The following is a 16,000-nucleotide window of genomic DNA, read 5'->3' as shown; positions in this document are numbered from 1 at the left end:
TCAGGCCTCTGCTGCTCCATACCTTGCCCAGCACCCTCCTTCCACACACTGGAGAAGAGGAGGCAGCCAGGTACTGCAGAAGGAAGGGGGGATTAGTGGTCCAAAGCCCTGAGTTCTCATCCCAGTGTGGCCACAGTGTCCCCTGGGCAAGACCTGTCCCCTGCCCTACCTGGCTGCCATCTCCCCATCTTCATCAAGAGGAGGCCCAGCTGGATCATCTCCAAGGGCACCCCAGCCTAGTTCTGATGCGGTCTCTCTCAGATCCCTGTGAGGACAGGAAACTTCGTCCCATCTCTAGTGACCAGCCAAAGGCTGCCCCCTAGTGGTCTTGGAGCACACGGTGCTTTCTGTCCTGCTAGATGTTAACCTAAAGTGGCTCCGTTTTATCCAACACCTCTGGCATGCCTAGCCTCCTGAAACAAGGGAAGAAAAATCTAACCTTACCTGGGTTCTCAGTGTGGCTAGTCATCTTTTACTTGTTTCTAGACCACTCAGCAATTCTTTCTATTCTTCTTAGAAGCTGCTCTTCATAGAAGCTGTTCTTACCTCCTGAACCCACAGCTGCCCCTCCACCCTCTGAGACAGCCTCTTCTCCAATCCACAGAGGAGCTCAAAGCCAAGGATGCCCTCACTTTCCCTCCTCCCTCCCTCTTAGCAACAACATCACCTGTTCTTATTTCCTTTCTGCTGGCCTGGGAGAAAGAAGTGGCCCTCTTCCTTCCAAGGGCAACACCTACCCCAGGGCTTAATCTCTTCTCTCCTGCTGCCTTCCAGACCTCACACCATCCTTCACCTCCTCTCTCTCTTGTGTCTTTCACACCTCCCAGACCTCTCTCCTCAACCTAGAACATCTTCATGTCCCCCTAACCCTAAGAGAAACCCTCCCTCCCTTCTGCCCGCCTCTTTAACATACCACCTCCTTAGCGCTGTTCTTCTCCCCAATGTGACCTCCATCATCTGGGTTTACGTTCTCACCTCCCTTCTCTCACTGTTTTTAGGATACACTTTTTGTTGCAAAATACAGTATGAATATAAAACAGATAACCTGTAATTGAAAAGAATCTGAAAAATATATATTTTAAGAATAACTATAAAATTAACACTCATTAACTCACCACCCAGGTTAAGAAATTAAATGTTACCAGTCTCCTAGGGGGCTTCCCTGGTGGTTCAGATGGTAAAGAATCCACCTTTAAAGCAGGACCTGGGTTTGATCCCTGGGTTGGGAAGATCCCTTGGAGAAGCGAATGACAACCTACTCCAGTATTCTTGCCTGGAGAATCCCATGGACAGAGGAACCTGGTGGGCTACAGTCCATGGGGTCACAAAGAGTCAGACATGACTGAGCGACTAACACTACAATAGTCTCCTCGGAGTCCCTGATGCCTGAAGCACATAATCAGAACCTACTGTATGCCAGACTCTGTTCTAAGTGCTTTATGTACATTGATCCATTTAAACAACCATATGTGATCAATAATATGATCACCCCAGTTTTATAAAGGAGGAAACGGATGCACAGAAAGGTATCTTGCCCAAGATCACACTGCTCATAAATGGCAGAATTTGGTCTCAGACCCAGGCAGTCTGGCTCTAGATCAGCATGGTCCAGTAGAGTTTTCTGATATTCTAGAAGTGCTCTTAGCTTCCCTGGTGGCTCAGACAGTAAAGCGTCTGCCTGCAATATGAGAGACCTGGGTTCAATCCCTTGGTCAGGAAGATCCCCTGGAGAAGGAAATGGCAACCCACTTCAGTACTCTTGCCTGGAAAATTCCATGGATGGAGGAGTCTGGTGGGCTGCGGTCCATGGGGTCGCGAAGAGTCGGACAGGACCGAGCAACTTCACTTTCACTTTTCACTTTCATGCATCGGAGAAGGAAATGGCAACCCACTTCAGTACTCTTGCCTGGAAAATTCCACGGACAGAGGAGTCTGGTGGGCTACAGTCCATGGGATCACAAAGAGTTGGACATGACTGAGCAACTTCACTAGATTTGTGCTGTCCAGTATGGGGCCATGTGGCTATGGAGCACTTGAACTATGGCTGATGCAACTGAAGGACTGAATTTTAATCTTGAAAAACTTTATATTTACATTTAAATAGTCACCAGTGGCTAGCGGCTACTGTGTTGGACAGACAGCTCTAAAGTGAAGTGAAGTTGTGGAGTCGCTCAGTCGTGTCCGACTCTTTGCGATCCCATAGACTGTAGTCTACCAGGCTTCTCTGTCCATGGGATTTTCCAGGCAAGAGTACTGGAGTGGGTTGCCATTTCCTTCTCCAGGGGATCTTCCTGACCCAGGGATCGAACCCAGGTCTCCTGCATTGCAGGCAGACACTTTACCCTCTGAGCCACCAGGGAAGCCCACAGACAGCTCTAAACTCTGGCCTTAATCACTATACCCACCTGCCTGTCTCCCTCCATCCGTCCTCTCTGAGATCCCAGCACTCCCCTGAAACTGCTCTAGCCAGGTGACTGCCCAGCAGCCAAACCCAAAGGCAGTTTCATCAATTTTTATTCTTCTGGATCCTTCAGGAACATTAGGTAAAACTGAGCATTCTCATTCCTTTTTCATGAAGAAAGAATTAATAGCCCCATGAAAGAAAATTCAGAAAAGTAGAAAGGGAAAAAAAAAATCACCTGCAGTCCCACAACCAAAATATAATTCTTATGAACATTCCAGTACATTTCCTTCTATAATTTTTAAACAACAGTTGCAATCACACTTATTTTTAAAATTTACCTTTGTTTGATTTTAGAATAACTATGTCCTCGGGGGGTCAAATTCTCATCCTGATGATTTTACCCACTCTCAGTGATGAGCTCATGGATACATATTTTTGACTCCTTGATAGGTATCTCCATTTTAAATATCTCAGTGGTACCTCCAACTGACCATATTCAGACACTTGCTCCCTTATCTTTCTCCAAAAACCCGCTCCTCTTCCTTCTGGCTTCCCCCTTAACAAGAACAGTACCCCCATGCGCCCACCAAATCAGGCCAGAAATCGGAACCCTCTCCCCTATCCAGGCCCTTACCTTTTTTTTAAAAAAAAAAATTAGTGTTGTTTTATTATTTGGCTGCATCAGGTCTTAGTTGTGGTGTGTGGGCTCTAAAGCTCGAGGGCTTAGTTTCCTGACTAGGGTGGATCCTTAATCACTGGAGCACCAGGGAATTCCCAGCCCTTAACTTTCTATGTCTCTAATTCCTCTGTTCTTCCATCTTCATTCCTACTCTTATCACAAACTGAGCCCTAAGATGTTCATGATCTGAGCCCTTCACCCTGGTACCCAACCCTGAGCGTAGGTTGAGTCCCTCAACTGGCTGTAGATTGAGCCCCTTGCCCTTGCCATGGACAAATCCTTTCCCACTGGTTTCAGAATGAGCCTAACTAACCCTGGCCACAGCTTAACCCATAACTGTAACCAGTTAAAACTGCCTGCCCTTGGTTGAGTGAAGGTGGTACAGAGCTAACCCATTTCTACCAGTAAAGACCCCACTAGTGAGTTTGGACCCAGAGCAATGTCATGCCCTACAAAGGACAGCCCCTGAGGGATCCAAGAGTTAGGAATTGCAAGAAGGGCCAGATTCTGGTATGGAGGGCTTCCTGGGAGAGGCGGGTGGGCCTTGAACCGGATCGCTGTCTTCTCCGTAGCTAGAAGATCCCTCCGTGTTTCCAGCTGTGATTGTGGAGCAAGTCCCCTACCCCGAATTACTGCATCTGTACTCAGGCCTGGAGCTGGATGACGTTCACAATGGCATCATAACAGATGGGACATTGTGCATGACACAGGATCAGATCTTGGAGGGCAGTTTTTTGCTGGCAGGTCTGTTTCCTTCCTGGGCAGGGAAGGTGTGGAGGAGGGAGGGGTTCTGTCTTCAGGTAACAGTAGCCCACAGAGGCTTCTAGTGACCCCATGCAGCCAGGAGCAAGGCCCCCAGTAGTTGGAAATTAGACAGGGTGACTAGGATAAGCAGAAGGTAGTACCACTGTAGAGAGGAGAAAGCCACCTAAATGGATCCATGATCTCCCGAGATGCAGTGGAAGAGTGAGGGGAGACCAGCTCTGCTGGGATGGGTGTAGAGAAAGGTGGAGAATCAGGGTGGGAGGCACGCTGCTACCTTCCCGGCTGCCCCTGGGCTCCTTAGCCTCGTTCTGGCGGCACCCACTGCCCTATGTCCTGAGGGAATTTTCTTCTCTCCCAACCATGGAACCTGGCACCAGATGACAATGAAACCACCTCACAAACCGTGTCAACCCCTGAAGTCTTGCTCAACGTCGAGTCTCCCAACAACATCCTGGATGACAAGCAGATCTGTGAGTTTGAACTGTGGTGCCTCAACTCGCGGCAACACAAAATTCCATTTTAAAATATCACATCTGTGTATTGGATTCTCAGGGGCCTGTGTGTGCGGGCTAATGTACCCATACCACCCCTATACCTGTTAACATGCTCTTGAGCTGTGAGTGGAGTGTGATGGGGCAGAATGGCCCCTGCAGACGAGGAAGAAGATGGAGTGACTTTTTGTAACTATGTATAAAAATAACCAGGTTGACTGGTTATTTTTTCCAATTTTTAAATTACAGTAAAATACACATAGGGCTTCCCTGGTGGCTTGGTGGTAAAGAATCTGTCTCCCAATGCAGGAGACACAGGTTTTGACCCCTGGGTCAGGAAGATCCCCTGGAGGAGGAAATGGCAACCCACTCCAGTATTCTTGCCTGGAGAATCCCATGGACAGAGGAGCCTGGTGAGCTATATAGCCATAGGGTCACAAAGAGTCAGACATGGCTGAGCGACTGAACAACAAACTACACATAACATAAAATGAGCCACCTTAACCATCTTCAGTGTTCGGGTCTGTGGTATTAAGTACATTTGTTATGTTGTGCAGCCACCATCATCCTCTCCAGAGCTCTGCATTTTGCAAAACCTGAAGTCTGTTCCCATGAAACACTAACTCCTCATTCCCCCTTCCCCGCAGCCCCTGGCCACCACCGCTCTACTTTATATCTCAATGAATTTGACTCTTCTTGGGGCCTCAGATGAGCTGAAGTATACAGTATTTGTTTTTTGGGGGGACTGGCTTATTTTACTTAACATAAGGTCCTCAAGGTCCGTCCACGTGTAGCACGTGTCAGAACTTCCTTGTTTAAGGCAGAATGCTATTGGCCAGGGTAATATCAGGCCGCTCTGCTGTCTCGCTGAGCTCCCAGGATATCTGTGCCAGATGCGGCTTAGTTAGAAATATACCGGGCTGGAGCCTCCTCATCCCTTCCCTGTTCTAGGAGGTTGGCCCCTACCTCCTGCGATGGCCCCTGAGGCAGGCTCTTCCCCCAGCAAATACCCCCATCAAGCATCTGCCATGACTCTACAGGAAGATTCCTGGCTCCAACTGACCTTCGAAGGAGGTGCTGGGATACAGGGTGGCAAAAAAGCCATGAAGCTGCAGGTTCCAATTCCTCATCCCACCTCTGGCACTAATTTTCACTCAGGATTCAACAGATATTTACTGAGTACCCTCACATACCAGGCATGTGTGACCAAGTTGCTGTGTGACCCTGGGCACATGCCCTGCCATCTCTGGGTCTCAGTCTCCTCATCAGGGCTAAACGAGGTCTAAGGGCCCTTCTGGTTGTAAAATGCGTAGATGACTAAATGAAGGTGGCCCTTTCCCTGGGTGTCACCTGGAGCTTCCCACCACCAGCGGCGGGCTGCACATGTGCATGCTGTGATTGGGGCCAGCTCGTGCCCACAGCTCTGCAGATGTTTCCTGTCCTCGTGCCGTGAGACACAGGAGGCATTTTCAGGTGTGTCCTGTGTCTGGGGCTGTGGGGAATGACGCTTCGCCCCCACCCCCACCCCCCAGGAACCCACTGTTCTCTTGAGCACGGGAGACCACACTCCTACCGTGCCCTGCGCCCACGCCACCTCAGGCCTTTCTTCTTGCAGTCAGCACCTCCGAAATGCTTCCAGAACCAGACCCTGCTCCAGCCATGACACTGCCCAACTACCTGTTTCCTGTCTCTGAGCCCGACGCCCTAAACAGGGCTGGTGACACTGGTGACCAAGAGGAGAACTGTCTGGAGGGGAAGGTCCCCAGAGAAGAGAGCTCTAAGAAGACTGGAAAATCCAAGAAGAGAAGTAAGATAGGGGGGGGAGAGAGTGTGTGTGTTTCCTCAAGGGGCTGGGCAGTAGGAGAGGGTTCAGGGAGACCACGGCTAGAGGTGAGTCCCATGCTTTACAGACATGTTCAGAGCATAGCCCTCTGGTGTGGCAGAGACAGATGGAAAGTCCTCCCTTCTGGAAAGCCAGGCCTCGTCAGGTAGCTTGCCTAAAGCCTGACATTTTCCAGGCCTCTCCTGTCTGCCCAGCAGATATGTAAATGCTTATTAGCAAGCCCATGACCTCAGTGGGTTGAATCCTGCACTGAGTGTTCAGACACCAACCTTGGCCCCCTGGCCAGTTCCTGCCCTCTGGGGGCCTCTGCCTCACGCTCTGCTCTTAGCTTCCTTCTTGGAGCTTACAGAGCCGAGACTGTATATGGTAGAGGACTTTGGGCTTTCCCAAGCCCCATGTTATTGATTTACTCAGATGATGGCTGGTCGATACTGCCGTGTCAGTGTGGCAACCAAAGCCTGGTGCCACACTTATCTGCACAACAGGCATGCCTTCAGATGCCATTTTGTTTCAAAAATTAGGCAAGGCAGATTCTGTGCTTCTATAGGTGACTCATTGGCAAGCACTCCGTGGCCCCTCATTGTTTGGGGCCTGAAATTCGGGAGGGCCCTTGGGTGGGTGGAGCTACCTGAGTGCGATGCCTGTGGAGTGTGACCCTAGGCCTCCAGCCCCGGAGGCAACCTGCCTCTTCCTTGTCGCCGGGTGCCCCTCAGTTGGTAAGCACCTGGGCCCTCTGTCTCGGGAGCCCTGCCCTGTAGCCTCAGCTCACTCCCACCTTCCCCCCATCCTCAGTCCGGAAGACCAAGGGCAACCGCAGTACCTCACCTGTCACTGACCTCAGCATCCCCATTCGGAAGAAATCGAAGGATGGCAAAGGTACAGCGGGGAGGCGGGTGAGGTGGGAAGGGAGCCGGCAGGGGTGGGCGGGGTCTGGGCACCCTATCACCACCCTGCTGCTCTGCAGGCAGCACCATCTACCTGTGGGAATTCCTCCTCGCACTTCTGCAAGACCGGAACACCTGCCCCAAGTACATCAAGTGGACCCAGCGAGAGAAAGGCATCTTCAAGCTGGTGGATTCTAAGGCAGTGTCCAAACTGTGGGGGAAGCAGAAGAACAAGCCTGACATGAACTATGAGACGATGGGCCGGGCACTCAGGTAGGAGCCCCCGCCCGGAGGGGTCCCCAAGCTTCTTCCTCTGTCCCAGGAGCCCCTCACTAAGGGGCCTCCAACGTTCCCTGGAAAGATCAGGCTCTGTGTGGGTGATGAGTAAGTACCTTGCTCCTCCTGCATGGGTCACCTAGACACTCTTCTGAGGTACGAATTCCTGGGCCCATCCCCGCAAGTCTCCTGTGACTCTCCCGTTTGCTTACCCCCCAGCCCGTTTCCCAGGTCCTATCTGGGAGGGATAGTGCTCTTCTTCTTGTGTTTCTGTCCTAGCCTTTTCTCTTTTTAGAGTGGAAAGAGAATTTCAGGGCCTCCCCATCCCCAAGAAGGGCTTCCTTCACATTCTGCAAGCCAGGGACCAAGGAAGATGGGTCTGACTTACCCACAGTCGGTCTCTCAGGCTGGGGGATGGCTGAACCGCCATCTTCCACCCCCTCCCATGCTTCACTCACCCCATCCTCTGCCCCAAAGCAGCATGAGGGTCAGCATTGGAAATCCCCTTTCATGGACCCTTCGAGTCATCAGAGGGAGATCTCAGAAACTTCATAAAAGCCTTCTAAGTCCAAAGTGCCCCTTCCCTTGCTCAGGGCGCCCATCTGCATCCCCCCACCGGCCCTGGAGGGCACTATGTCCCTGACACTCCCTACTCTTCACCCAGATATTACTACCAACGAGGCATCCTGGCCAAAGTGGAAGGGCAGAGGCTGGTGTACCAATTTAAGGAGATGCCCAAGGACCTGGTGGTGATCGAAGACGAGGATGAGAGAAGCGAGGTCACAGCCACATCCCCTCAGGCCTCTGCTCCCTCCACCTCCTCTGGTGGCAGCTCCCGGAGAGCCAGTTCCCGGGTCTCGTCCAGAGCTGCCCCGCAGGGCAAGGGTGACACTTCCTGGGAAAAGCCGAAGGTGCAGCACGTTGGTCTCCAGCCATCTGCGAGTCTGGAATTGGGACTGTCTATAGACGAAGAGATCCCCACTACCTCCGCCATGCTTGTCTCTCCACCAGAGAGCCAGGCCAAAGTCACCAAAGCTGTGAGGTAAGGGCGCCCAGGTTGTTCCAAGTCTTCCCCTAGGGATGGGGACATTTTCAGCTTCTTGCAAAGTTGTGCTCTGTCTCTGACTCCTGGGACCCTCACAGCATCCCTGGGAATCCAGTGGGACACTCGTGGCTTAAAAGAGGGAAAGGTCACTTGACTGAGGTCACACACCAAAATAACAAATGGCCAAGCCAGTCCTTGACCTGGGGCATCTTCTGTTGCCAGCTGGGGCTGCTCCTGTTACCCCAGGGTGCTCCTCAAGAACCTCCTCTCCTGGGCCCATCCCCACAAGTCTCCTCTACTCCAGAAAAGGGGCAACAGAGAAAGTGCCATTCTGCCTTCCTCAGGCCCTACCAAGCCCACCAGGAAAGCTCTTGCTACTACTTGTCCACACTGAGATCCCTCCAATTTTCCCTGAGAAGCTCGGCCTTCGCCTGGGTTGTGCGTGTGTGCCTGTTTCTGTGCTGATGCAGGCCACAGGGACACCCTTCTGAAGGGGATGTCAGTGCACCGCAGCACTGATGAGCACAGTCTCTGGAGAGAAGGCCTAGGTGTGTCCCTGTTGCTGGCTGTGTGGTCTAGGGCAAGTTACATGACCTCTCTGTGCCTCCTTCCTCATGCAGGAAAATCAGATTGTTAATCTTATTCAACTCATGGGCTGATCAGAAGATGGAGTGAAATCCCACATGCGAACCATTTAAATGATCCCTGACCCAAGCTAAGGGCCCAACAAATAGTGGCTGAAACACCTGCTCCATTCCCCCAGTGCCCTCCTTCCACGCCTCCTCCCTGAACCAAATGTGCTTTCTGCTTCTCCTCAGTACTTCTGCCGTGCCCAGCAACATCCACTTAGGAGTGGCCCCCGTGAGGTCGGGCTCGGCCCTGACCCTGCAGACCATCCCGCTGACCACAGTGCTGACCAACGGGCCTCCTGCCAGTACTACTGCTTCAACCCAGCTCGTTCTCCAGAGTGTTCCACCTGCTTCCACCTTCAAGGACACCTTCACTCTGCAAACCTCCTTCCCCCTGAACACCAGTTTCCAAGAGAACCAGGTGGCAGCACCGGGGGCTCCACTGATTCTCAGTGGCCTCCCCCAGCTTCTGGCTGGGGCCAACCGTCCGACCAATCCGGCACCACCCTCAGTCATGGGAGCTGGCCCAGCGGGGCCCAGCTCTCAGGCCCCTGGGACTGTCATTGCGGCCTTCATCAGAACTTCCGGTGCCACCACAGCCCCTGGGGTCAAGGAGGGGCCACTGAGGCCCTCGTCCTATGTGCAGGGCATGATGACTGGGGCCCCCATGGAGGGCCTGCTGGTTTCTGAAGAGACCCTCAGGGAACTCCTGAGGGAGCAGGCTCACCTTCAGCCACTTCCAACCCAGGTAGTTTCAAGGGCTTCCCACAGTCCGAGCCTTCTGGGAAACCAGACTTTGTCTCCTCCCAGCCGCCCCACTGTTGGGCTGACCCCAGTGGCTGAACTTGAGCTCTCCTCGAGCTCAGGGTCCCTGTTTACGGCTGAGCCTAATGTAAGCACACCTGGGAGCCTGCTGACTAGATCCCCAACCCCAGCCTCCATCTCCCCATTCAACCCCACTTCCCTCATTAAGATGGAGCCTCATGACATGTAAATGAAGGGGGTCAGGGGGAAATGTGACTGCCAGGCAAAGTTGAGCAGCATTTGTACACGGACTTCCTCTAAGAGAGACTGACTGAAGTAGCACACCAGCCCTTACATTTCAGCAGGGTGTCAATACAACAGACCCCCATGCCCCACCCCTGCTTGGTGTCACCATGGCCAAGACAGGCCCAGTTGGAGCGTCCCTGGTGTCAGACCATGGCTTTTAAGAGTACTAGGGGATATGCTCTTGTCGGGGTAATGGGCTGACTTCCTGATGGAGGCAAACCTTCTGAGATGTTTGTAACCAGGGCTGGGGTAGGAGCTTCATGAGAAGAGTCTTTTCACCTGGCTGTATTCCACCATCTTCTTTCCCTCCGCAGAGTATTTACTATGCCATATGTGAATATCTCTGTATGTATTTTTGTGTACTTGTGCGTCGTCTTTGGTGAGGACGGGGGTGTAGCTGTGAGGTCTTCAAGGGTGTGTGTCTCTCTGGAGGTCAGCCACAGAGATGGGGAATTTTTTGTTTGGAGGGAAAGCATTCTCCAGTTCCCTTTGTACAAGCCAAGATTTGTTCTGAGACTATGGGGTACAGGTTTGAGCCCCCAAATCTGGAGAGATGTCACAGAGCTGGGGTAGGTCTGGGGAGGAGAGTTTTGATGGGTGTGTTTGTTGGGGAAGACGGAATTGTAGGGGACAAGGAGAAAGCCATGTGGGATAAAACCCTGAAGAGAGGGAAGGAATTCAGCCCTGTGGAGCAGCCCCACAGGCTAGACCGAGGTCTTCTTGGGCTCAGCCTCATTGCCCACCAGTCATTTGCTAGCAGGCCAGATCCTTAATCTCCCAAGTGCTTTGTGCCCCTCCAGGGTCAGACTCAGCCACAAGGTCCCCAGGGGAAGGGGACTAAATAATCGATGTTTGCACCCAGGGCTTGGGCTGTAATTCTAGCCTTCACGGCCACCCTGCTCTGCATCCCAAATCCTGGCTTCCATCTTGGTTAATTTCGCCCCTGCCATCCACTGCTGGCAGGCGATGCAGGGGACGTTGGGTAACCACATGCTCGGGGTCTGCTTCCGTCCCTGCTCATGCCTCCTTGCTGGTCAGCCTGCTTTCTATTCCCCTCACAGGTCTGCCCACGCACCCACTCCCTCTATGGCTGCAGTAGACCTCCTCCAGTGGGCCGAGGTCCTTGATGGCCAGCCTTCTCACTTCACCCTGACACCTCCTCCATGAAGATGGGGCCTGAACCTGTGAGCTCCTGTCCTTTCTGTCCTTCCGCATGCCTTCCTTCCACCTTTCCTCTTTCTGAGAAGGGGGTCAGCCAGTTATCTCTTAAAGTCCACCCCTCGGCAGGGGGCCTTGATGCCCTCCGCTCTCTCTTCTGTGAATTTGCCTTTGTCTCTCCTGCCAGGTTTGGGAGCAAGCTCTACTATGTCAGCCTCGGAAACAGTGATAGGATCTGGTAAATGTGGTTACTGTGAATTGGTGCATCAGGACCCTTGCTGTGTCCTTGACACAAAACCAGCCACTTGACCTCACTACCTCCCCTGGTTGCCCTTCTCTTTCTCTCCTTCTGGTCACTGCCAAGCCCATTATCATGCTCTGTCACCTCTTGTTCTCCCCCTTCTCCACCCTGGGAGGGAACCATGTATGGTTGTGCGGGTATATTTCTTACATGTCTCCAGCACTTGGCATTAATGTTCCTTTTTCTAATAAAATCAGCTTATGATGACAGCTTCCTGATGGTGGAGAGCAAAACATCTTGAGAAAGGGTCACCTTTGAAAACAACTTTACACAAAGGTGCCACATGGGTTAGGAGGGGCCCTGCCCCCTCACCTGAACCCCATAGAACTCTTCATCTGAAGTCACTGATACCCTGGAGATGATGTCAAATTTCTTCTTCATAGTTCTTGGCCCCTTGTAAGTCCTCACAGCACATGACACTACTTCCCCTTCCTCTGTCACCCTCTCTGTGCCCTTGCTAGCCCCACATCTACATTCACTCTGGGCACCCCACGAGCCTCAGCCATCCTCCTGGCTCCAGTGAGGCTCTTCGGGTTGGGTATGGAATCTAGAGGCCCAGCCCCTACTCTTCTCAGCTTCTGGCTCACATTTCTCCTGGATAGTTCTACCTAGATGATTGTCAGACCCTCAAAGATTGTCCCTCTATCAAAAATAGATTTTTGGAAGTCTTCCAACACACAAAACCATTCCAGACAAAAAGGCTGTCATGACTTGCCTATTTCTGTTATTGTCCTGACCTTCTAAGCTTGACATTTCAGAGCCATCTGCTGGCTGCATTCACTTGACCCTGCCCCTTCCTTGTTGCCTCAAGTCCGGTGTGGTTTGCCACGTCTCTCCAATCCAGCCATTGTTCCACACTTGCAGAAAGCCTCCAGCCTTGTTCAGCCTCCCCCAGAGCTTATCCCCTTCCCTGGACATATCAGCAGTCCCCCAGTGTGATCTGAGTCACCCCCTCCAACCTGCCAGGGCACCAGCTCTATTCTTCCTCTGCCAAAAAGTCTCCTGGGGCTTCTCACTGCCTACAAATGGGAGTAATACTCAAAATCCTTAACCTCCAATCTGTTCTTAGCGGCTGGGCATTAACCCTTTATTGTCTGACTCACAAGGCAATCCAGGGGTCCTGGAGGAGGGATTTGGGAGCACTTGATGGCTCAGGGCAGTTGTTCCAGGAGTATTTTGCACTTCACCATCACATCCTAGCCTACTTCCCCGTTCACCTCCCACTGCTCCCCTGACCCCTTGTATTGCTCCAAACAGATGGATTCGCTAACCTTTGCTCGTGCCTCTGTTGGAGTTGCCTCCCTCTGTACTTTTACTTTTCTTGCTTCTGCTCAACCACAGTGCTCTTCCCACCCCGCTGCTGCTGCTAAGTCACTTCAGTCATGTCCAATTATGCCTATGCGACCCCATGGACTGCAGCCTACCAGGCTCCTCCATCCATGGGATTTTCCAGGCAAGAGTACTGGAGTGGGGTGCCATTGCCTTCTCCGTCCCACCCCGCTAGTACTCATCAAATTATACCCATCCTTCAAGGCTCAGTTCATAGATGCTGCCTCCCCAGACCAGCCTACCCTAAGTGAGTTCATTCGAAATATGTTGCAAGTGCCATTCTTTGCTAACTGACTGTGAGCAGCCTGTGACATCGCCTCTATAATAATGACAGACTGTTACTTAAATCTTCAATGGCCTGGACTTATGTAGTCTCCCCAGTTAGTGTGTTACCTTCTGAGGGGAGTGGGACTGTCGCCCGTAGCAGGGCACACTACGAAGCATCTAGTGAGCGTCAACGGACGGTTACTGATTGAGCTGGGGAGAGAGAGGGACCAAAGTGAGGTAGGTGACCTCCGACCTCCCCTCTGCACAGACACTCACCCCGGGTGCTCCACTGCCCAGGGCCGGCCCTCCCTGGCTCAGTGCCCTCATGGTACCCCCACCCTACCCCTGGCCTTAGCACCCAAGAGTTGTTACTACTTTGAACATCCCCTGCCTCTCAAGAAACTTCCCTGTCCAGTTTCTTTCCTACTCAAAGTGTTAAATTAGCTAAGCTGATAAACTAACCTGTGCTGATGTAGTTATGGGAGAGGGCTAGAGGAGAGCCTCAGGAGATAGGTTCATTTCAACCAGGGTCGTGTAGCAACAGCACCCTGCCTTTGCAATAGTTTGATGGAGTCAAGAGACTGGCTCCTCACCCCCAACAGCTGATGCATTACTCCCTCCTCTGAGCTCCCACAGCACTTTGTATATACCTCTTATTGTAGCACTTAGCACATGGTAGCGCCTTAGCTATGTGTTTATGTATGTTTCCCCTCCAATAGACTGTGAGCTCCTCAAGGACAGGGACTGTGTGTTAGTCACTGATGTATCCCCAGCGCCTAGCACAGTGCCTGGCACACAGTAGGTGCTCAATAAATGTTTATTAAAAGAATGAATGGGTCCTGTTTCTAATCATGAGATTCCGGTGCTATACTAAGGCAGGCCAGAGAGGCCGGGAAAGGACACCCACACGGGGCCTACCACGGCTTTAGACCCCTCATAGAGCATGGCAGGCAGCTGCCTCCCTTGCCCATGTCTGCGGCCACCCCAGGACAACAGGAGCCCAAGGCTGCTTCCAGCAGTGCCTTGCTGTCACTAGGTGCCCGGGGCGGCTCTGAACTCCTGCCCTTTGCTGCTGCCTCCTTCCTGGGACAGACTCATCGCTATTTCCTTATACCTGGGTGGAAATGTCACTTGAGTGGTGGAAATGTCAGGCCCGGTAGGAGGGACAGAACAAGAAGTGATTCTCACGATCGTCGTTCCTCTGACCCCATCATGTATTTTTAAAGAGGCGGTTGCCTCCGGCTCCAAAGCCGCTGGATCCGAGGTGAGTGAACTCATTCCCCAGCCGCTCCCAGGCCAGGGAGGCCAACGCGGTCGCTCCTTTGAGAGCCTCGGCCTCGGCACGCCAGGCGTGCGGCCGGAGTCCAGCAGGTGGCGCTATGGAGCCGGCGCAGGCGGGCGTGTGGCCCAGCGGAGCCCGGGAAGGGAGAGGCGGTCAGGGCGGGGCCTGCCGCTCCCGGCGGATGCGGCCGCAGCCGGCATCTTCCTGTCCCTCTATCCTGACTCTGCACCCCAAACTGTCCCTGGGCGGCTCTGGTTCCCAAGCAGGCCTTCCATTTCTCGGGAGCTTGGAACTTTCCCCCCAGCCCCCTCCCCCTCCACTTTCCAGGGAGAATTTAACAGTCGAATAGCCTCTCCCCATTGGCCGGTCGCGCCCTGGCCCCGCCCCCGTCGCCCCCTACCCGTAGCCTCCGGGACCAGCAGGTGAGCACGCGGCGGGCCTGGCCTCGGTTGCCGGCCTGCACTCTCTCCCGGGTGGCGGGAGTGAGCCCGGGCCGCAGCCACCAGCCGCAGGGCTCCCGGCCTGGCCCACCTCCCACCGCAGCCTGCCTTTAGCTACAGATGCACGCAGCGCCGCTTTCAACCTTGAAATCGGAGAGCAGTTGAGGCGCCCGCGACAGCCTTCTGCCCGCGGAGGGCCCCAACCGCCCGTGGCGAGACCCTGAGCTACGGGGGGGCCAGCGCGCGGCCCGGGAGGCATCCGAGCCTGGTTGCCCAACGCTGCGGTTTGCCAGTCCGCCTCGCCGGGGAAACCCGTGGTCCAGGGGAACACGTGGAACCCGCCCCGCCCCGCCCCATGGCGGGGTCCAGAAGGCCCGAGCACTTGGCGCCTCCCGCTGGCTGCTAAGCAGACTGCCCTTGGGGCGGACTCCGTCCTCCCTAAACACACACACGCACTTGTCATAGCAGGGAACGTGAACGTGAACGTGAAGTCGCTCAGTCGTGTCCGACTCTTTGTGACCCCATGGACTGTAGCCGACCAGGCTCCTCCGCCCATGGGATTTTCCAGGCAAGAATACTGGAGTGGGTTGCCATTTCCTTCTCCAGATCTTCCCGACCCAGGGATTGAACCAGGGTCTCCCGCATTGTAGGCAGACGCTTTACCGTCTGAGCCACCAGAGCAGGGGTGGGACACAATAAAATGCCCAGCAGTCTTCCCCGTCGTGGGTTAAAGTATGCAAGGGGCAGGAGTTTGCTGCCCAATTCGCCGCCCTCCCCCAACCCAAATAGGGCTGCAGTGAAAGCGGATCGTCCTTTCTCGGAGTATGGAGACTCGGAGAGCCTCCCTCTTAACCCAGCACCTTAAAGAGAAGCACTCTGGTAAGACCATCAACTGTAGGCTTGCGACCTCGGCATGTCGGAGGAACTAACTTCAGCTAAACAGCCATGGTTACTCAGTATGTTTCTCTTCCATTGGCGGTAAATTGGGCCCCATTTGGCAGATGGAATAATGAAGGCTCGAAATACTAGGTTCTCTCTCACCCGCTATCAGCCTAGGTTGGAAGTGACGGGCTAGCTCTTTCCCTGAGACCGCACTGAAAAGGATTAGATCATTTAATAAGAGGTGATCGTCCTCTCCCCAGTCCGAACCCGGGAAT

The 16,000-nt window shown here is 53.4% G+C and overlaps 1 protein-coding gene across 5 annotated transcripts in view; it reads left to right on the top strand.

Annotated features, from left to right (window-relative positions):
* ELF4 (E74 like ETS transcription factor 4) overlaps window positions 1-11,734 on the top strand; it is a 37,437-nt gene extending 25,703 nt beyond the window's left edge. For 3 of the 5 annotated variants that reach the window (XM_044937007.2, XM_006065660.4, XM_045164439.1), the window contains 7 exons: window positions 3,656-3,827; window positions 4,226-4,318; window positions 5,955-6,146; window positions 6,975-7,058; window positions 7,147-7,339; window positions 8,007-8,384; window positions 9,206-11,734. In XM_044937007.2, the coding sequence (XP_044792942.1) occupies window positions 3,656-3,827; window positions 4,226-4,318; window positions 5,955-6,146; window positions 6,975-7,058; window positions 7,147-7,339; window positions 8,007-8,384; window positions 9,206-10,010 (1,917 nt within the window). In that variant the 3' untranslated portion in view covers window positions 10,011-11,734. The other 2 variants (XM_025276586.3, XM_025276587.3) reach the window with 2 other exon arrangements.
* Window positions 11,735-16,000: the final 4,266 nt, after the last annotated feature.

Source organism: Bubalus bubalis, chromosome X (assembly GCF_019923935.1).
Source record: "Bubalus bubalis isolate 160015118507 breed Murrah chromosome X, NDDB_SH_1, whole genome shotgun sequence".
NCBI classification, from domain to species: Eukaryota; Metazoa; Chordata; class Mammalia; order Artiodactyla; family Bovidae; genus Bubalus; species Bubalus bubalis.
The sequence above is the reverse complement of the archived record's forward strand: the minus strand, read 5'-3'. Positions and strand labels throughout refer to the sequence as shown.